The sequence below is a fragment of the Toxorhynchites rutilus genome, chromosome 3 (genome assembly GCF_029784135.1).
Source record: "Toxorhynchites rutilus septentrionalis strain SRP chromosome 3, ASM2978413v1, whole genome shotgun sequence".
Lineage (NCBI taxonomy): Eukaryota > Metazoa > Arthropoda > Insecta > Diptera > Culicidae > Toxorhynchites > Toxorhynchites rutilus.
In genome coordinates, this window is record NC_073746.1 from 251,250,402 (window position 1) to 251,272,908 (window position 22,507).

Consider the following 22,507-nt stretch of genomic DNA (forward strand, 5'->3'; position numbering starts at 1 on the left):
TCTTTTTGAACCCCACAATAGCTCAACGAAGCAACAGCGCTCCAAGGCAAAGCGTCGGAATCCTCAGAACCGAAATCCAAGATGAGGAATAAAAATAAACAATTGCTTAAAAATAATTCAAAATGAATTTCAAATGAAAAATGTTTTTATTTTCACCATGCATTCAATTCAACAACGGTTATGTTTTGTTTATGTTTATGTTTTCACAATGAACTTCAAATTAATATAGTTTTTTTAACAATGTGTTTTAAATAAATCAAGTGAAGGTAACTATTTATAAACTTGATCTATATAAATAAAAATGATGTGGTGTCCGTTCCTCACGATTTATGCCTCACGGCATAAATTCCTCACGGACTGATGCGCTTTACTCTGCATCAGGTTTATATGTCAAAAAAAAATTATATACCATGAGTATAGATTATGTACATAAAAATAATTTCTGTGGGAACTTGAGTGTTCGAAATGATTTATATCAATATATCAATTGTGGGTTGGTCGAGCTAGTTTGTTCATAAAAACGAATTCTGTTTCAAACGTTGGACATTTTCGAATAGCTTATATTGTCAGTCTCCTTTTTCTCAAAAATATCCACGTGGTATGTTCGACTATAACACCCACTCTTCTCCACCCATAAAAAAACACAGAATACCCCCGATTCTGCCTACTGGACGGTGCATACACTCTCTAGTAATGATGCTTCTCCCGCTTCTGATGATAAAGCATTTATTTTTGGTATAACTTATCTCAGAAGTTCAATTCAATAAGTGCGCACCTTTGCCCCCACTATGGGGCAAAGGTGCGCATTTGTCTTTTTGTATTAAAATAGGTATTTGTCCAATTACAAACACAACTCGAGAAATGCTTGTACTACGTTTCGAAGGTATATATATATATAGTTACAATTTGGTAAGCAAACGGAATTTTATTTGCTTTTATTTCAAGAGTTATTGGACGACACCAGTTAGGTGCACACCTTTACCCCGCATTACTCTTCCCCTCTTTCTTTTGAAATGCCGCGTAACTTCACTTTGACGATCGTTCAAAACGAGTCGATTCACTTGTTTTACGATTTTTGGATTCGTAGCCTCTTTTGGCCTTCCAGAGCTGCGGTGCTTGTACGGCCTATTTTAAATTCTCTGAACCCCCCATAAATTGTTGTTCTCGAAGGAGCAAGAGTGGAATAACATCTCGTCAACCACTGCATCAATTGTTCAGAAGTTTTTTCCGTCAACGAAATGTCATGAATCTTTACACATAAACTAGTGATTGATGAACCTTTCGAAATGAATCTTGTTCATTTTTAGTGGTGTCATCTGTTGAAAAATCCCGAGACCTATCAGCCCAAGTAGTACACAATCGTCTGCTTGTATAGATATTCTATCGACTACTTTTCCATTTCTTTGTTGTTTTAAGAATTCAGATCGGGATTTACTATTTTTAATTGTTATAAGTTTATAATTTCCAATTGACAAGGAAATTTAAACTTCGATGAACTTGGTAGCACTGACTGTAGCATTCTAGTATTATAAGCCTTAAGACAAGACATGCCAACCGATTGTTTAAAGAATGTTGCGATCAAAATTTGGTCATATAGGCGAAAGAACAGCAAAATTCAAAACCCTATAAAAATGCAAGGAGTTGTATCTAGGACACGACCATCTATTTTCGACGTAGAACTACGCAATTATATCATGCAATCCACTTGTTTAACACTTCGAATATTATTTTAGAATGCATCGAAATTTTTGTAATAGATTATGTATTGCAAATAAATTTGATGAACGTCCTTTAACGTTTGATATGATCCCTAGGACTACCTAAATATGTGAACAAAAGAATTGTCAAACGATCATTACCCTCTGAAATTATTGCACATCTCATGTTTACGTAGTTCTCGAACCGCGAACGTTCATTCAGTTCTAGTATCTGAAACGACGATTCTCAGGCTTCTCAGTTTAAAAGTACATTTTAGAGAAACATATTCCGGTCTGCACAACGACAAGCGAGTAAAAAAGTACTCAACACCAAAAAATACCCCTGACTTGCATGTATTTGCAAAGCGGAAACCCACATACACATCAAGTTTGAAGTCCGTGTTAGGGAAACACAGCTCAGTGGGAATAAAATACCCCCGACTTTCATGTTTTGACAAAGCGGATTCCCCCACGCACATTGATTTTGAAGTCTGTGTTGGGGAAACCGTAAATCGGGCCAATCAAAGCTTAGCAGTTAGGGCGTTTAGATAACGCATCTCATGAAAAATAATATTTTATTAATTGTGATAGACGTAGAAATATTTCCTATCAATTGATGCAAACATCTTTCCGATCTGTTAAGAAATGTTCGAGTTATAAGCATTCGAATTACGGGTAGGGTTAGCACACAAATCGGCAGAACAAATGTATGGGAAAAAAGGAATTTCTTCCAGTTTTCATGAATTTAAACCATTTAGAGATTAACGAATTGCAATGTATAGCATATCAAACAAATTTATTACCGATTCGATTGGTATGCAAACCATGAGAATTAGTTCACAGTGAAAATAGTTATTACGGTAACTTTATTTCATAATAACGTGATCTGTTTTCTGATTTGGCACCCTTCCTGAAATACGTAGTTCTACGTCAAAACAAAACAAAATCAGCAAATTTGATCGACTTGAACTTAACGCATTTTTAAAACATGCATTTGAACAACTTGAAAACTCCTATTTCCGTGAGTGAGCGTGTGCGCGCAGATGCCTCTATTTTGGGGATTTGATAAGTTTGAAAGTAAAATTGTACCAATCTAACCAGTAATTCGTAAGTTGTGATATCTTGGTCAATAGGGGCTTCCAGTTGACAATGAACAGATTTGCCCTGCAATGGAGATCTCAAAGGGACTTTTTGATATTCAGCTCAAGATTGGGGGAAGTAACGAAGTGCTGTCCAATCTAATTATAGTTTTCTACAGGTGTTACCAGGTGTTACCATCTATTGTGCTGTTATCGGAAAATAGAGTTATTTTTAAGCTTTAATTATTATTAAATTAACTATTATTTAATTATTATTAAAATTAACTAATACGAGTCTCGTGTACTCGAGCTTGCTTCAGTTTCTTCCAGATTGTGTACGTCCATTTTGAATGATTTTGGAAATATTGTTTAGATTTGTTTAAGAACCGAAATTCATTCCTCTGCAACTGTCTTCGGTAGTTGTTACGGATTTTAATATAATTTTTGGTTCAAAGGGTTGCTCACTTGGGGAATAATCAGCCCATGCTGTTCATGGACTAATGCAGTCACTAAGGCGTCCTCTTCTAGCGATCGGTCGATGTTTTCTGTCGTCACAGGAACTCATCAAAAGTTCATCCACGCATCGTTTAACCCTGTACCAGTTTACTCGATGATAACCTTTTCGCTTTTCTCTAGGACCACCGGAAAATTGTCAGAGCTCAACTCTAATTAAAACTTCCGGTTGAGAGACGTTCCCATGTTGTTGATGCAATAATCGATGGTCGTATGTGTCCCGGATCGCAACATACGAGTTGGGGAGTCAGGGCCCAAGATATTGTAATGCCCCTCCTGATGATCGATCCCCAGGGTGTTCCCGTTTCGATTGCGTCTGATGTTGCCCCAAGTCTCGTGTTTAGTATTAAGGTCACAGCCGATAATGTACCTCGTCAGCCGCAGTGTCAGCTTGTTGATGTCGTTTCGATAGTCATTAGCTGATCCTCCCCATTGATTGACCTACCTAGAGTAGGCAGCGATGACGTTGATGGGGCCGACAGTTGATTCTACTTTGTCTCCGATGGTTTCGATGATTTTCGATCGGGAACTTGACAGCAGGTGACAGGTGACGCTGTGTCTCGCAGTAGAACGCCACTCCTTTTTTCCGGAACTGGTTCTATCTACCCTCAGGAGTTGAAAATTGAAAATTAAACGTTGTTCTCTGGCTTATAGTGAGTCTCAGTAGTAATAGCGATGCCGATTTCTTTGGAGTTTGATGTATTTGTTCATACTCGAACAAGCAATAATGCGTCTACCTTGAGAAAATAATGCGACGCGATTTTTTTTACATTTTGACGTTCATAGAACGTTGGAAGCTTGAAGCGTATTCTCAGTATTCCTGAAAATAAATATGCCGAATACAATCTAAATATACGAACCATCCTACCTCGATGTGAATTCCAGCAAATGATATAGGCATGTGTGCGTCCAAACAAAAGGCATTCACTTCAATTATCCTATATGTACTGTATACCACTCACCTATAGCTCTCCCCAGCTTTATCAGTTTCATTCCGGCAAGCGCAAATTAATCAACCATTGAAGCGAGTGATGTTGATACTAGTTTTGCTAACATCGCTAGTTATCATAGCAGTACTAGCGTTGGTGCATTCGCGGTTACGCCAATTCCCGCAACTACCAGGACCACGAGAATGGCCATTAGTTGGAAGTGCCCTGGAGTTCATAAATCGGAGCCCTGTTGGTAATTTATCCCGGAATTTCGTTGTAACACTTGGTTTTCTAATTTATCTCCGCAGATATATTTCAGCTCCTACGGAAATACGCTAAAGAATATGGAACAGCGTACAAATTTTGTTTCGCTTATGATTACACTTTGATTTTCGCGAAACCGGAGATTGTGGAGGTAAAATATATGCATGAATGGTGCATAATGATTCCATCAAACCATTTTGTGCTTCCAGAAAATCGTCAACACGCAATTGTTTGCTTCCAAATCTCAGGACTACGATAAGGTAGCAGAATGGATAGGTTACGGTTTGTTAATCTCGAAGGGCGAGAAGTGGTTCAGACGGCGAAAAATTCTCACTCCAGCTTTTCACTTCAAAGTTTTGGAGAGTTTCGTTCGAGTATTCAATGAGCAAAGCAACGTTTTGTGCCGCAAGCTGGCTAGTTTCGATAATTCCGAAGTGGATATATTTCCACTGTTGAAGATGTTCACCCTGGACGTGGTGTGTGAGTCGGCACTAGGATATAAATGCCACGCACTGACCGAAAGCTCGTTCTATCCGACGGCCGTCGAGGAGATGATGTCTATTTTATATTGGCGTATGTTTAATCTGTTCGCGAATGTTGATCTGCTATTCCGATTCACGAAACAGTACAAAAGATTTCAACAGCTGGTGCACGATACGCATCAGTTCACGTTGCAAATAATAAACGAGAGAAGACAACTTTTCCAGCAGACAGGCGCAGAGAAAAACTCGAACGTGGATGAAAACTACGGTCGCAAGAAATTTGCTCTGTTGGATATTTTGCTGCAATCTACAGCATATGGTAAACCCCTTTCAGACGAGGACATCAGGGAGGAAGTGGAAACTTTTATGTTCGCCGTGAGTCGTCTTAAAATGTAAGATGATTAGCAAGTACAACTCTTTAATTCTAGGGGCACGACACAACTGCATCTGCATTAACTTTTCTACTTTTCAATATTGCTAAACACCCGGCAGAACAACAGAAGTTGTTCCAGGAAATTGACGATGTCGTTGGACTACATTCTGGTGAAATTTCATTGCAGTAAGTAGATTGGTTGTGCTCCCGTGGCCGAGTGGTTGGCGTCACACCTCACATGCCGCGGGCTCGGGTTCGATTCCCGTTCTGGTCGGGGGAATTTTTCATCAAAGAAATTTCCTCCGACTTGCACTGTGGTTACGCGTACTCTAGAGCTTGCCACTCAGAATGCATTCAAGGCGTGTTATTTGGCATTAAAACCTAAACTAAGTACCAATAAAAAAACGCAAGTAATATTAGGCTGTCAAAAAAGTCCTGCGGTATTTCCGCGAGGTGTCGTTGTAAGCGCATAGTTCTAGTTGTATTCATTGTATCGAGTCATACTATAGCTTGTTGGAAAGGTTATAATATAGTCCTTGACAGTGTTTTGTTTGGTTAAGTCGTTCGTGAGTTATAGTGTCGCAAATATGGAGCAAAATAAAGAGAAAATCCGACATATTTTACAGTACTACTATGACAAAGGCAAAAATGCATCACAAGCTGCCAATTAAATTTGTGCAGTTTATGGACCCGATACAGTTTCCATTTCCACCGCACAACGATGGTTTCAACGTTTTCGTTCTGGTGTAGAGGTCGTCGAAGATGCGCCACGCTCCGGAAGGCCTGTCGTCGAAAATTGCGACAAAATCGCTGAATTAGCCGAGAAAGACCGGCATAGTAGCAGCCGTAGCATCGGCCAAGAGCTGGGGATAAGTCATCAAATCGTTATTAACCATTTGAAGAAGCTTGGATTCACAAAGAAGCTCGATGTATGGGTGCCACACACGTTGACGCAAAAAAAACATCTTTGACCGTATCGACGCATGTGAATCGCTGCTGAATCGCAACAAAATCGACCCGTTTCTGAAGCGGATGGTGACTGGCGATGAAAAGTGGGTCACTTACGACAACGTGAAGCGCAAACGGTCGTGGTCGAAGCCCGCTGAAGCGGCTCAGACGGTGGCCAAGCCCTCATTAACGGCCAGGAAGGTTCTTCTGTGTGTTTGGTGGGATTGTCAAGGAATAATCTATTATGAGCTGCTTCCCTATGGCCAAACGCTCAATTCGGACCTGTACTGCCAACAACTGGACCGCTTGAAGGTAGCACTCATGAAGAAGAGGCCATCTTTGATAAACAGAGGCCGCATTGTCTTCCATCAGGACAACGCCAGGCCACACACTTCTTTGGTGACGCGCCAGAAGCTCCGGGAGTTCGGATGGGAGGTTCTTTTGCATCCGCCGTATAGTCCGGACCTTGCACCAAGTGACTACCACCTGTTTTTGTCCATGGCGAACGAGCTAGGTAGTCAGAAGTTAGCCACAAAAGAGGCCTGTGAAAATTGGCTATCCGAGTTTTTTGCCAATAAGGAAGCGAGCTTCTATAACAGGGGTATTATGAAGTTGGCATCTCGTTGGGAACAAGTCATCGAACAAAACGGCGCATATTTGACTTAAAACAGATGATTGTAACTAATTTTATGAACAAATGAAAATTCAAAAAAAATACCGCAGGACTTTTTTGACAGCCTAATACTACGTTGAGACGGCGAAGTTCCTCTAGGAACGTTAGTGCCAGTCACGTCAAGTCAAAGATGATTGGTTGCTCCTTAAATGCTGTTGTTGCTTATCTTTATATACTTATTTTTCTATGAAAAGTACACTCAACGACCTGCACTACCTTGATTTGGTCATCAAGGAATCTTTACGGCTTTTCCCACCTGTCCCAATGATCGCCCGACTCTCCACCGTGGACACTCAGATTGAAGATGTAAAGATTCCAGTGGGAACTTGTGTTTGTGTGGACATCTTTGAAATGCATCATAATCCAGAATACTTCGACGATGCGGAGCGATTCAACCCAGACCGCTTCCATGCAGTCAGAGAAACTGGGAAAAGCAATCCATTTACTTACATTCCCTTCAGTGCTGGAAGCCGGAACTGCATCGGTTGGTAACGCTGAAATCGATTTCTATATGATAACGTTATACGTAACTTTCCAGGACAAAAATTTGCGCAATATGAGCTAAAGACTGCCACGGTGAAGATTCTCCAAAAGTTCCGCCTAGAGCTCCCTTGCCCAGACATGGAACCGATTTTGAAGGCGGAAATTGTTCTCAAGCCAGCGAAACGACTACCAATAAGATTCATCACTAGATTTTAACATTTATTTTCCAAATATCTCTTCGTAGTTATCAATCATAGTAATAACACACTCTCGAGGTACTGCGCATATCGTTTCAAACCGCTCCGGACATACGTCAGTAAGTGTTTCGTTGAAAATGCAGGAACTCATCAGAATGCCGAGACCTACGGAGTCCATTTCGTTCTCTTTAATTGCAGCGACTCTGTGAATAAAACGGAGTTATGTAGAAGTATATAATATTGATACGAAGATGATGTTGGTAGTTTTGATCTTGAACTGAATAAAGACTAATTTAGAGTTTCAAAATTCATTTCTGTTATGTCATGTTATTTTGCCTCATTTCAATTTTCCTACTTCGCCGTTCGTATTTGTAATTGTTCTAATTTCGCCCCTAATCTCAATGCAATGTTAACTACCGTAAACATTCCTCGCCAATCACTTGAAGGAGTTGGACGTGATTTTGTTCCGCTAAAAGTTTTGGCAGCGGGTTTTTCCCATCGAGTTGGGGAATTTTCTCGCGCGCGCGTTCCATGGTGAAAGTGTAGTTTCAGCTTGAGCTTGGGTAGACCGTACACTTCGTAGTTGCTCTCCGTGATTAATTGACCCTAAACCAGCGAAATTGCACAAAGCCCAAATGCAACATTTACCCGAATGTAACGTTTACCCGAATGAAGAAGGGAAAATTCCGATAAATCAGATTTTGAGTTCTGTCGAATCTACTGTTGATAAACAAATTGAATCGAAACAACATAAAAGAGCAACAAAAATGCGAAGTAGAACAAAAAATTATAATGAGGAAATTAGAAAAAATGCTGGAGAAATTAATAGAGGCACAATTAACATGCCGTCTTCTTTCCTTGCCGTATAGTTCTTTTAGGTTAAAGGTTAATTTAGAAATGAACAAGGGCTATGGAATATTTCGAAAATTAAGCAAATAATTTTAACATGAAAGTTATACAATATGTCCAACTTCTATAAGACCACCCTGATTCTGTTTCGTTGCAACACAAACAGTTAGAATTTTAACAAGATGCATTCATACATTGCTGAATACTTAGAATAAAGTATATTTAACGTCAATTTCGTTCAAAAGAGCTGTTTGTTTATTCATTGTGTTTAAATATGATAATTTCAGCTGTCCTGTTTCTATAAGACTATTTCAAAATTCATAAGTATTATCAATCCAAATTTCAAAACAATCGGCTGATTTACATGTCAATAATAGGCAACCCTGCCATTTCGGGTAATAACCTGGAAAATTCGTGTTGGATTACTATTTACCAAATTCTGCTGAACGGATTCCTTGATATTTTTACATGTTTCCGAAATTGCGACCTTGAGCTCTTCAATCGTGGTGTACCGCTTTCCCTCAGTGTAGATTCTGCGTACATAGATCCCCCTAAGATTTTCAACAGGGTTCGATTCTGGAGAGTGAGCTGACAAGTCCAAAAAAATAATTTTTTGGTCCTTAATCCATTGCTTAGTTTCCTTGCTGGTATGAATAGTAGCATTGTTTTGCTGAAATGTGATTTTTTTGTGACGATATCCAAGCAAAAACGATAGAAGAGAGGATTCCAGAACATGTATGTAATCCTTGAATGATGTGAAAGCTATCCTGAGTTTTCCGGTTGCACAGAATCCCGCCATGCCCGAGCCTCCACGAAAATTCCTGGTTGAAAAAATTCTGTTCCTCGCAGTTTTGTGTAAATAACATGTCACTCGCATAAAAAGTCTGGTTCCACAGAGTTGCGCGATATTAAATACTAGCACAACCACCACCCCCGGACGACCAGCACGAGAAACTGTGGCTCAGCCACAGCGTCACGCGAAACGCGTCTTAAAGCGCCGCACCATCTTGCGTCACCTGATCAACTTGCGCCGTTCCATTTGTTTATATAAGCCACAAAAACAGGCGCTGTCGCGCCAAGTTACTAGCGCTATAAGTGTCTCAATTTGCGCCTGGCCTAACTGTTGGTGTAAGTGCATAGGTGAGATACGCAAAACCAACGCGTCTTGTTACGTATTCAATTTATTAGAATTTTGGGAAATACCTGAACGTGGATGAGTGTGATGATTCGCTGCTTCATACCACACTCACTACGGCGAAACGACGCTACGCTCCCCGTGCGCTCACCGAAGGCCCGGATATTCGCCACTAGGTTGCACTGTTTGATGGCGACGTTTAAAAATCGGGAGCCTGAGTGTGGTCCCTCAGGGTATTGGTGAGCCGAGGCGAATGCCCGGAAACGTAAGAACGAGGAACTGCTAAAGAAACCTTTGCTCCAAACGGTTGGATTTAACCAAGTGTCGCGTGAAGCTAAAAGGGATCGCGAATAACCGCGTGATTAACACTCCTATACTCGCGCATTGGTCTGTCAGACCGAGAAATCAATAATTCGTTCATTTATCAGAAAATATCAACACTACGACTTTGCGATTCTCTCTAGCTTCGTTATTCGTCGTTCGTCATCGTTTAGCTTATCGCATGTGTTGCTACAAAGGGGACGTGTACCACTTTTTTCACTCTTTCGGTCTGACACACCGACGCGAGTATAGGAGTAACTTTTTTGGACAAGTGCCTTTTTTCATATTCTAGAATATTGTTGAATGAAATGTATAAATTAATGTTAGTGGCGTGGAATATTTATTGAATATAATGCATAAGATCATTACCGGACTATTCTTATTTGATTTCAGTCCCTTTTGTAACTTTTGTGATATTTACTATTCGTAGTTAGATTCATACGTTCAAAAGCAAAATATAAATGTTTGACTTTCGTATAGTTATTTGCTAAATATAATGTTCATACATATACACAATTGTGAAAGAAGTTCACTTGTGGAAGAATTGTAAACAGTAAACTATAAACTAATCGGTGGCTTATGGTAATTTTTAACAGTTACAGTTTCGGGGATATTTTTTTTCATAATGGATCGACAAGAAAACAAGAAAAAGAAAAGGAAGTTCCTAGAAATCATTTTATATCATATTTTTATGTCCCATCTAAAAAAAAGCATTAATTCTTAGTTTACCAAGAATACAGAGACAGAGAATATGCAAACTTCATATTCCAGAACATTCATCATCTGGTAATTATCTAGAAGGTCGTTATGCATTCTTCTCTTCGATAAAAGACCATAAAAACACGCAACAACTGCATGAAATGTACAAAATATGTTTGTTTCGAGCATGCAGTTATGCTATGTTCTGATTCTTACTCCAATGAAACCACAAACAATTAATACGTTTTTATGTTATTCTATAATTCTTTATACTTCCATGAATTATATTCAGTTGCTTACTTTTAATTAATAACAGTGAAAATTTTGAATTTCGTTATTTGTGTTGGGGTATCGAAAATTACTCTGTTTTGAGGAGTCTAAATTAGATGACTAGTAACACATAATAAAGACGGACAAAACATATTTTTTGAGTTCTTTTATTCAATCATTCCCCTCTTCTTCAAATAAAAGCCAATAAAGCCTGAAAAATAAACAATGGCAACATTACAGAGAAGTTCAATTTTTGGTCTGTGACACCGTGCGCGAGTATACGTGTTATGATTTTGCACGCGAGTACAGGAGGGTTAAAAAGCAGTTTGAAAGAAAAAGGGAAGTTCGGTGGCGCGGTTCCGCTAGTGCTCGCGAATAAATAGAGTGTTTGAAGGAAAGCTCCTAGTTTCCGTTACAGCGGAAAAGCCACATAGAGTCGCAGACACGCGATTTTCATCCAGTTTTCGGTCGCAATACGGGTGAGTGTAGGCAAAGGAAGTGGGTGAAAAGTGGGTGACCTTGAGGTGTTGAATCAGGGAGTTTTGTGTTTGCCACGAGGCACTTAAGCTGACAACTTACAAATGACTTGGAACGATCCACAGGTAGTTTCAAAAATGCTTAGATGCTTAGAAATGCAAAAATACTCTGACAGACACGGAGAAAAAATATTGCCAAACGGAGAAGGAGGCTTTGGCTCTAGTCTGGAGTGTTGAGAAGTTCCAGGTATATCGAAAATTTTACGTTTTGACAGACTTCAGAGCATTGACTAACTTATTTGCTCCGACATCTCGGTCATGTGCCCGTATTGGGCGATGGGTACTGAGGATACAGAGTTCCCAGTACCAGATTGTTCATATTTCAGGACAATCTAACAACGGATGTCCTGTCTCGGCTTTCCACACTCCTTCCTCAACCGTTCGATGAATCGGAAGAGCTGATGGTGAGAGAAATAGTATCTTCTTCTGCAGCAACAATGGCTTTGGAGTGGCAAGAAATTGTACGCACTAGTAGAGACGACCCTGGAATACAACAAGTTATTGGGGCATTGGACTCCGGGAGAGAGGGAGATATTTCTATACCATTCAGAATGATATCGACAGAGCTTTGCCGGCCAGATGATGTTTTGCTGAGAGTAGACCGAATTGTTATTCCACAAAGTCTTCGACAACGGGTTTTACAGATTGCACATGGAGGGCATCCGGGTATACGTATTCTGAAAAGCTATTTACGTACTAACTCGTGGTGGCCAAAGATGGATCAGGATGTCGTATGATATGTGAAGTCATGCCGTGGGTGTGTCTTGGTCTCTGCCGCCAATCAACCCGAACCAGTGATCAGATAAACACTTCCATCCCGACCGTGGGAGCAAATTGCGATAGATTTCTTAGGTCCGGATTGCTAGGGTGTATCGGCTACTACAGCAGATTTATGGAAGTTATTGAAATGAATTTTATTACATCAGCATAAACTATTAAAGAACTATTAATCATTTTCTCAAGGGTATGGAGTTCCCGAATCAATACGCGCGGATAACGGTCCTCAGTTTGCTTCTGATTTGAAACTCATCAGAAGCTTTTGCTTTTTGTGATGAATATGGTATACATCTAGAGACGACTATTCCATATAGGCCGCAAATGAACGGAGAAGTTGAACGGCAGAACCGGTCAATTTTGAAGCGATTGCGTAGAGCCCAAGAACTTGGAAAAGATTGGCGGAAAGATCGGCGACAGTATTTGTTAGTGTATCACTCTTCGAATCATTCAACCACTGGAAAAGCGTCTGCAGAATCGATGTTTGGTCGTAAAATGCGAACGAAGTTTCGGTTTTGTCATCTCAAAAGTCGGATTCTGATATATCTGAAAAGGATGACCCTACGATGGCCCAAGTACCTTCGAAAAACAATGGTTCTTCAAAGAGAAAATCTTCCTCCTCAAAAGCACGCCGTAAAAAACTAAAGTGGCCACCAAAAAATTAACAAATTCTCCTGGTAGTGGAAAAAAAACCATTTCGAAGGATCCTGCTGAACCGGTTCCTGGCTGTAGTAAGGCTATTCCGTCTATACCCAAACGAAACAACAATAAAAAATGCTGCTACTCGATCTTGTCAAAAGAAGTTTGAATCCAAACGAGAATTGATAGCTTTTTCGGACATCGTGAGCCACATATTGAATATGTTCAAGACTCTCTAAGAAGCTTAATTTCTGCCTTACTTCCATCAATAGAATGTTATCTTAAGCAATTGACTCTTTCTTGGCCCCTCCTTGCATCAATTATATCTTTCGATGAATAATTCATCTAACGCAGTAGAGAATGTAATCACACAGAATGTGATCGGCATCATTAGATTGTCTTTGGACGGTCATCAACGATTCCCATGGAAGCGATCACTTGCCAAGCATTGATATATTGTTTGGCAATGAGGTCATCCACGTCCCAAAGCCAGTCGAACACCAGATGATATCTCTGGTCATAAGGTACAACGTTACAGTGCGTATGAAAACCCTCGGTCGAGACAACGATCCTTAGCACAACCAGTCCCACAAAAAGAATTTCTCCCCAACCTCGAGTAAACCACAAATAATCTGTCGAATCCTATTTGGAGGGCTTAGAATGCGAGGGGTGTAAGTGACTTGCTCGATTTCTCTACATCAGCTTTTTCTTTAGTTAATAACTCAACTGCAAAAACGTTCCAATTTAAGTTTGCTATAGTATCCGATAGATGAGGTTCTGATTGTCAAATACAGCTGGGAATGTATTTGCAGCTAAGTTATGACCAAAAGAGAGAGTCGATGTAGAGAAATCGATCAAATCACTTACACCCCTTTCATTCTAAGCCCCTCAATTATCTTAGACTTGAGATGTTATTTTGTGTAAACAAACTTAGGATTACCGCAATCGAGCCTTACCAAAAAAACGATTGAATAAACTAATCTCTGTATTTTGAATACACAAAATACTCACCTTTTCAAATGTCTCATTAAATAGCGCAATATACTTTTCCTTGTCTCATCCAACGAGTTTATCAACTCCAATACCTTCAGCGATCTTTGATGTACTGCAATTGTATCAATGGATATTCAGATGTGCCTTACTAAATAAAACAAAGAGTTCTTACTCATATCCGATGGGCCTGGAATGATTTGGTTCAATGGTTTTAAAGGAATGATAGGATCCTTGAGTTCCCGTAAGAAGAGTTTCAAAATTCCGCACACTTCGTGAGGAGTTTTTTGCTTCCGAAGTTTTTTATAATTATCTGCATTGATGTCATACCGCAAATTCTGAATGGTATTGTGATTCCCCGAAACCCGGTATAGCCCTACAGACTTCATGAATTTGTCACTCGATTCGACAATTGTCACACATTCAACGATAATCTTAGGAATGCCAAGTGTCTCATGAAAGATTACATCTACGAGATTGGTATTGAAGCAGGCTTCATCTACAACGATTATGTTTAGAAAAAACACTCTAAAATTGAAGTGTAGGAATCGATGCTTACTTTTGATGATATTGCGCTGGACGAGTGTCTCCTTGTCCGTCCGTCGTTTCAGCTTCAAGTACACAAACAACTTGCCAGCATTGAAGCTTTTCTGCGATCCGAGCAAATTATTATAACTATCCTGCAGCTCATCATAGGATTCCCTCAGCTGTGTATTCTCCGTCGCAAGCTGTACGCAGCGATTTTCAACATTCTTGTGACTTCGTTCCAATTCATTATACTTGTCTATCAACTCACGATGCTGGATTTGCAGATAACCAAACTGATCGACTAGACTGATTCCCACCGCTGACCCTGCTACCGACTTTAAATAAACGAACACATGAAGTAGCGACTTACTCATAAACTATTATTACCTTCGATTCTCGGGTAACATACTTTTGTTGACGAGTTCTGAAAAGTGAATAGAATAAGAACGATTGAGGTTTTTAAACACCAATAAAGGACAAACCTTTTCACAGTAGCTGAACGGTTAGTGAAACCATCGAAAATATTTTTCGGACGAGTTTTGGCCTGCGCCAAACCTAGCGTGCCTCGCAAGTCGATGCTATCCATTGAACTGGTGACTCAAAGGCAGTCTGTAAGCGCGAAGTGATAATCAACTATTTGCGTACTCGTGCGATAAGCGATGTTTGTATGGTGCGATGCATCTACACAGCAGCTGATTTCTTGAAAGTATTTATCTTATCAAGCATGAATTTATGCTCAATAACTATTGATGTAAGTCATACAGTGAAACTGTCGGTAGATTTCTCTACTCATATAATGAAGGTCTAACGAATACTTCTCATACTTTATTTCTTGATTCTGACACCATTAAATTTCAAAATTATGCTTGTTATACTTTATGTATGTACACTGATTGAAGAGAATTTACCAAGTGAACAAGTAGAATTCACTGCAATGGTCACGCATGAAATAGTGAAGTATTATAGATGTTGCCGAGGTAGGTAACCGACTGAACTAAGCGTATCATCGGTACTTCGTGTACCTGCAAGGATAAAATAGACTCCATTCGTGGTTCTTAACTTATTGTCAAGTTACTCCTATCCCTACCTTTTGCGGTGTCGACTGGGGTACGAACAACCATAGTGAAAATCGGGTAACCAACCCCGGTTGGATCTTGGTCGTATGCTGACACGGAAGGGGGCCCATCCGAGCGTCTGACGCCCCAAAACAGCGTCTGTTCCCCATGTCAGAGGCGGCTGATCACTGTCCTCGTGTCGTTACACTTGTAGGTCACCTCAGCGAACGGAAACACAAATTGAATAATTTTTTATCGACGGTCGGCGCCTCCCAGATATCGTCGACGTCAGAACCTATTGTGGCGTTAACATTGATTCAGACTACTAACTGATCATGGTCAAACTGAGTTCTAAACTCTCAGTTGTCAATAGCATAATACATTAGCGCTCCCCACGATACCACCTACGACGACTGCAGGAGCCGAACGATGCTACAACATACTATACAACATACGCAAACAGACGCAGGCCAAGACTGTGCTGAAGAGAACTACACCAGTGCAGTGAACGTCGACGGCGTACCACACTGGACGATGGGTGGAGTTAAGGAGGCCATTAATCAACTTGTTGTGACGGATTATGAGGATGTCGCCCACGCCAATCGGGCAATCACTATTTTTCTTCCATTGTGGCACAATAGTACTCGATAACAATGGTATTCACATTGGTCCTTCGAACCTGATCGCGGGAATATCCGTCGTGAACCGCGCAGTTTTTATCCATCGCTACCGCGTGTTTTGGCATTTTCGCCCGCAATCGTTTCCAATCCGCGAAACAGTGAGTGATCTGTTCCATGATGGAAAAGCTTATCCGTGAGAGAAAATCACTTGATCCACGGCTCAAGCGTGTGTCCGATATGGTGGCAAAATTAGAGCCAGAAACGGCTAAAGAAATCGAGATAGAAACAGAACTCGACGGTCTCGGTGATATTTGGAGTGCCTATTGTTCAGTGCATAAAATAATTTTGGACGTGAGTGATAACGACGAATTGTACGATGATGTTGTGCAGCATCAATGCCGTGTAGAAAAGGTTTATATCGCGTTTTTTTTTTTTTTTTTTTTTATCTTCGCTTATTTTTCGTCGGCCTATTTCCGCCACTTTAGTGCCAATCACCGACATCAGGGAGGCGACTCCACCTGTTCCTACCTATCAGACTCAACAACTCATGAGCCGGGCCAACTTCTTTTACTTCCGCTCCGAAGGAAGACGTAACCAGAGATTTTTCGCCTCAGAAAATCCCAACGACGCCAGCTGGGATTTATATTATATATCGCGTTGAAAAATCGGTTATCAAAAGTGCCAACTCTCACAGCGACATGCCGAGCTGCTGAATATGATGGCGGACAGAATGGCCTCTGGAGCGAACACGTGAACCATTGTTCATAATGATACAGCCATGCCACTGACGGATCTTAATTGTCACGTATGAACTTGCCTGCGTTTAGTGGAAACTATTTAGAATGGCAGTCATTCATCGACCTCTTTAAGAGCATGGTCGATCAAAATCCATCGCTGAAGGATAGTCAGAAATTATACTTCCTCAAAACCAATCTCACCGGTGAGGCTGCATCGCTCATTTCTCATCTTAAGATCGAAGATGCAAATTACGGTCCAGCTTTGCAAAAGCTCCAATCACGCTACGATAAACCACTCGAGATAGCTCACAAACACATCGAACGCTTTCTCAATCAACCAGCCCTGACATTACCGTCTGCTCATGGATTGCGTTCGCTTCACGACGTCTCCGACGAGGTTGTTCGAGCTCTCCAAGCCATGAAAAGAGAGGATCGCGATACTTGGTTATTATTCATCCTCATTCAGAAATTGGATCACGAAACCAAGCTTTGGTACCAGAAGGTTGCTGACATGCCCGAAAGGAACATAACCCTGAAGATGTTTCTCGCTTTCATCGATTCACATAGTTTCGCTCTGCAATCTGCGCAACCTGTTAAGCCGCGAACAATTGTGTCCAAGCCACCTGTGAAGCCACCGTATAGAGGAGCAACAACATTCGTTGCCACCAACATTTCTTCAAATTGCAACGTCTGTTCCAAATCAGCTCATCCGCTTTACCAGTGCGGTAAATTTGTTCATATGAGCTCAGAGGAGAAGCTTTCCCTTATCAACTCGCAAATGCTGTGTCGCAATTGCTTAAAAGATCATCGTGGTGAATCGTGCAGATCCGGGAATTATCGGAAATGTGGCTTACTCCACCACACCCTGCTGCACGCTGCCCTCACGCCAACATCGCATGCTGTCCCCAATAGTGGTAGTCTGGCCGCACAATCACTGATTTCGGCCCTCGATGCTCCCACAGATTTCGATGCTTCCAACGTACTGCTCGCCACAGTGGCCTTCAACGTACTGCACAAGCAAGGACGGCCACATGCATGTCGCGCTGTGCTTGATTGCGCATCTCAAGTAAGTTTTATCAGCCAGAGTTTTTGCAACGAACTTGGTCTCGAGTTGCAAGAAGCTGATATGAACCTTGAAGGTATCTCGGCTACACCTGCGCATGCAGACAAATGCGTGCCAATCGTCATAACATCCCGATGCACGGACTATCGCACCACAGTTCCGTGTATGGTGTTAGAAAGAATCACTAAAACGCTTCCTGTTAAACCAGCGAACATTGACGGTTGGCCCATGCCGCATTCAATCAACCTAGCCGACCCAGTGTTTCACCGTCCAGGTAAAATCAGCGTGCTCCTCGGCATTGAATTATTCTTCCAGTTGCTTGAGCCTGGAAAGAGCCTGAGCCTGATGGCGATCTACCAACCTTGCAGAACACCAAGCTAGGTTGGGTGGTTGCTGGTCGCTATCGTGAACCCACCATCTCACCATACACGAAGTCTTCGACGTGTTTGTTGACCACCTCTGACGATAACCTCAATCAACAGTTGCGTAGATTTTGGGAGTTGGAGGAATGCTGCACATCTACGCCCCACTTCAGCGAGGAGGAAAAATTGTGTGAAGATCACTTTCACAAACACACCACTCGTGACGACACTGGAAAATTTATTGTTCGCTTGCCGTTCCTTCATCCCCCGAGTCAACTTGGAGACTCCAGACAAACAGCCGAAAAGCGTTTGTTTCAAATCGAGAAAAAAAATGCAAAGAAACCCGCACCTGAAACAGGAGTACCATGCATTTCTTCGGGAATATTGTGAACTTGGTCACATGACACTTGCCGAAGAAGCATCTCCGAGAGTTGCCGTATACCTCCCCCATCACTGTGTGGTTAAGGAGAATAGCTCCACCACGAAATGTCGCGTCGTGTTTGAAGCCTCAGCCAAGACCACCACTGGCAAGTCACTGAATGATATGCTGATGTGTGGTCCCGTTCTGCAAGACTCAATAGTCGACATTCTTCTCCGATTCCGATTCCCGTCCGTTGTAATTATCGGCGACATTAAACAAATGTATGGCATGATCCAAATCCACGAAGCGGATCGTGATTTCCAGCGGATCCTTTGGCGATGGTCTAGCGACGACGTAGTAAAAGAATATCGCCTAAACACCGTCACTTACGGGACGCAAAGTGCTTCATATCAGGCGACAAAATGTGTGCAGCAGCTATTAGAGGCGCATCGTAAGCAGTATCCGGTAGCAGTAGGAAAAGCGGAGAAAAACACGTATGTGGACGACATCTTAACGGGTGCTGAATCTGTAAAGGAAGCAGCTTTATTACGTCAACAATTGACAACCATGTTCGCTTCCGGAGGCTTCCATCTACGGAAGTGGGCATCGAATAATGCAGCTGTCCTCAATGACATCCCAACGGAAGACAGAGAGGTGAAATCATCCATCGAGATCAACGAGACAGGCACCATCAAGGCCCTCGGCATCCACTGGCAGCCACGCAGCGACGAGTTCAAGTTCTCCAACTCACCGAACAAGATCCTTCAGCCCACAAAGCGGATCATGCTCTCGCAAATCTCCAGCATATTCGGCCCTCTTGGACTGCTGGCCCCAATCATCGTCAGAGCGATGCTGATCCTGCAGCAGTTGTGTGAACTGAGGGTGGACTGGGATGAAACTCTCCCCGGTGAGTTTGTTCGACATTTGTTTTCATTTGAGCAAAGCCTTTCCGATCTCAATTACTTACAGGTACCTCGACGAGTGATCGGCGTTCGAAAGGCGACCAGAATCTATCTGCACGGCTTCAGTGATGCGTCAGAGCGAGCCATGGGTGCGTGCGTCTACATTCGAGCTGCTAACGAAGGAGGAAACACATCATCACATCTGCTGTGCGCAAAATCTAAATTGGCGCCTATCGGAAATGGACGAACCACGTTACCTCGCCTAGAACTGTGTGCGGCGGTGATTTTGGCCCGCCTGATGGCGAGCGTTATCACGGCAATCTCAACCCCTTTCATCGAAATACGAGCTTATTCGGACTCCACAGTGGCACTAGCATGGATTTATGGCGGTGCGTCGAGATGGAAGACGTTTGTTGCCAACCGCGTGGCTGAAATCACCACATTACTTCCGGCAATTAACTGGCAGCACGTGGACACCAACAACAATCCTGCAGACTTGATCTCGCGCGGTGCTCTACCAGCGCAAATTATTAACAATTCTCTCTGGTAACACGGACCATGCTGGACAAGCACAACCAGTGACCACGTATCATCACAAGTCCTTCCCGCGCTCGACGTGACTCTGCAGAGACAAGTAGAGAGAGAACAACGTTCAATTGCCGTAGGATGTATAGCTACGTATGATAATGACTTCCTCGACGCGATGTTATCTCGGTACTACCCAAACCTTCAGCTTCTTATACGCATCACGGCCCGGATGTTACGTTTCAGTCATCGAGAATTTAGAACGACGAATCGTTTAACGCCAAAGGAAATAGACAACGCAATGAGAGTGTATGTGCGGCGCGTACAGAGCCAGCACTACTGGAAGGAAATCTTTCAACTGGACAGTAAACGGGAAATCAACAATAACAGCTCGCTCCGTCAACTGCAACCGTTTCTGGACGAAACCCGTCTTCTCAGGGTGGGCGGTAGACTGCAGCTGTCAGAATTCAACTACGAGTCGAAGCATCCGATCCTGCTGCCTAGCCACTCAACTCTCACCGCGCTTATTCTCCATCATGAGCATCGCGAGCAACTTCACTGTGGTCCGCAATCGTTACTAGCGGTGGTGCGACGGCGCTTTTGGATTGTTCGTGGTACGAGTGCAGCCCGGAAGACGTGTCGAGCCTGCGTCGAATGTGTTCGTGCAAGACCAGTTCCATTGCACCAGATGATGGGTCAACTACCAGCGGATCGCCTGAAACCGAATCCGCCTTTCTCCATCACCGGCATTGATTATGCTGGACCGATTAGTATCGTCAGTCGTCGAACACGTGGCGCTGTATCGAGCAAAGGATACATCGCACTATTCATCTGTTTTTCGACACGAGCTGTACACCTTGAAGCTGTGTCGGATCTCACTACCTCTGCTTTCATCCGCTTCAGTAGTCGATATGGGTTGCCTAACAAAGTCTATTCGGACAACGCTACCAATCTACGAGGAGCAGCAGCCAAATTCCGTGAGTTATACGAACAAATCAACACGGCAGATATTTTCTCCGACAAAGGCATTGAGTGGATATTCATTCCCGCTCGATCGCCTCACCACGGTGGACTTTGGGAGGCGGGTGTAAAGGTGATGAAAACCTTCTTCCGCAAGTTTGGAGGTGATGGTCATTTCACTTTCGAGGAACTGAGTACCGTTCTCGCACAAGTGGCGGCGTGCATGAATTCACGGCCAGTTGCTCCACTATCAGATGATCCCAACGAGCCTCAGCCTCTCACACCAGCACACTTTCTCATCGGTCGACCGCTAAATACTGTTCCCGAGATTAACCAGTTGGAGCGTCGTATCGGATCCCTCAGCAGGTGGGAGTATGTGCAACGAGTTATCCAAGAATTCCGAGCTCGGTGGCAGACCGAGTACCTTTCAACACTCCAACGGATGACAAGATGGCAACTTGCAGCGCCGAACATTGCAGTGGGTGATGTTGTATTATTGGTATCGCTGATAACGAGAAACCCAAGCAATGGCCTATGGGCCGCATTATCGACACCTTCCCTGGAGCCGATGGTCACGTTAGGGTGGTGGCTGTTAGAACAACCAACGGTACTACTAGGCGGGATATTCGACGGATCCGGCGAATCCCTGTGGAAGATGACAAGTACGTGCCAGGAAGGAATGGAGCAGAAATTCCCCATCGTAATTTGGTGGTTGCTCGACGGCGGACCATATTTTTACACTACAGCAGTGTGTGGCATGCCTAGTTCTGGCCAAGGTGCCTAGAAGTATATCCTAAGGTGAGGCCGTTTCTTCACTAAGTTGGTTAGGGGAGCGGTATATGAAAGCAGTACGGAATAAAGCAGAAGAGGAATTATTTGCTTAAAGCGTGAAAGAGACAGACTGATCACGAGCGAGCTTGGGCACAAGCGTCTTGTGTTTTCTCTACAAACAAAACACAGTCTACTTCCAAGATGGCTGAAGAGTGATTTTAGCAAGTTGGCCCACTTTAGGATATACTTCTAGGCTCCTTGGTTCTGGCAACACAGGCATAATCGGAAACCGGCTTGAACCGAAATATTTTCAGAGGCTCTGCGTGGGAACTAAGTGGCACTAAAGATGCACGTTTCCGAAGTGCATTTGGTGTGATTCCCACCGTTTGTGAAATATTCCAAGCAGAAATTAGAAAAATATGTTTGTTTTTTCCATTAAAAATCGTATTTGTGAAAAGGGGAAGTAAAACTTGAACTTGAAAAATTGAAATTGAAGAAGAACTTAAAATTACATGAAGACATGACTGTCCAACTCGGGACTACCCCGTTAGCGGAAAACTACAAGTAGCAGAACTATACTACCATGGGAGGCATGAAAATTTCCAGTAAGTAAATTATACGTTTGAAAAAAGTATACATTGAACAGCATGGTTGACAGAAATTCTAGTGATCCATGTTAATCCGCAGGTTGACTTGAATGATAGCAAAATTGAATGTTGTTGCCAGAAACAACGATTTATTTTTCGATTGATAATGATAAGAGTGCGGATCG

General features: G+C 42.3%; 4 protein-coding genes across 5 annotated transcripts; 3 read left to right on the forward strand and 1 right to left on the reverse strand.

Moving 5' to 3' along the window:
- The first annotated feature begins 3,958 nt into the window (after positions 1-3,958).
- LOC129775077 (cytochrome P450 4d2-like) lies at positions 3,959-7,958 on the forward strand. Of its 2 annotated transcripts, XM_055779321.1 has the most exons (7): positions 3,959-4,186; positions 4,268-4,471; positions 4,527-4,633; positions 4,692-5,339; positions 5,393-5,523; positions 7,153-7,442; positions 7,497-7,958. In XM_055779321.1, the coding sequence occupies exons 2-7, from the start codon at positions 4,321-4,323 to the stop codon at positions 7,655-7,657; spliced, it is 1,488 nt and encodes a 495-aa protein (XP_055635296.1). In that variant the 5' UTR covers positions 3,959-4,186; positions 4,268-4,320; the 3' UTR covers positions 7,658-7,958. The 2 variants fall into 2 exon arrangements, with proteins under 2 accessions (XP_055635296.1, XP_055635295.1); XM_055779320.1 differs by having other exon boundaries at positions 3,959-4,471.
- Positions 7,645-15,843, reverse strand: LOC129775079 (WW domain-containing protein tag-325-like). The gene is made up of 8 exons (XM_055779323.1): positions 15,467-15,843; positions 15,288-15,401; positions 14,862-14,988; positions 14,767-14,803; positions 14,411-14,714; positions 14,027-14,350; positions 13,873-13,966; positions 7,645-7,841 (listed from the first exon to the last, which is right to left on the reverse strand). Exons 3-8 carry the CDS (start codon positions 14,963-14,965, stop codon positions 7,661-7,663), a joined length of 1,044 nt encoding a protein of 347 aa, XP_055635298.1. The 5' UTR covers positions 14,966-14,988; positions 15,288-15,401; positions 15,467-15,843; the 3' UTR covers positions 7,645-7,660.
- Positions 15,844-18,616: 2,773 nt separating this feature from the next.
- LOC129774128 (uncharacterized) lies at positions 18,617-20,029 on the forward strand. Its single transcript, XM_055777826.1, has one exon. The coding sequence runs from the start codon at positions 18,617-18,619 to the stop codon at positions 20,027-20,029; it is 1,413 nt and encodes a 470-aa protein (XP_055633801.1).
- Positions 20,030-20,305: 276 nt separating this feature from the next.
- LOC129774129 (uncharacterized) lies at positions 20,306-21,748 on the forward strand. Its single transcript, XM_055777827.1, has one exon. The coding sequence runs from the start codon at positions 20,306-20,308 to the stop codon at positions 21,746-21,748; it is 1,443 nt and encodes a 480-aa protein (XP_055633802.1).
- Positions 21,749-22,507: the final 759 nt, after the last annotated feature.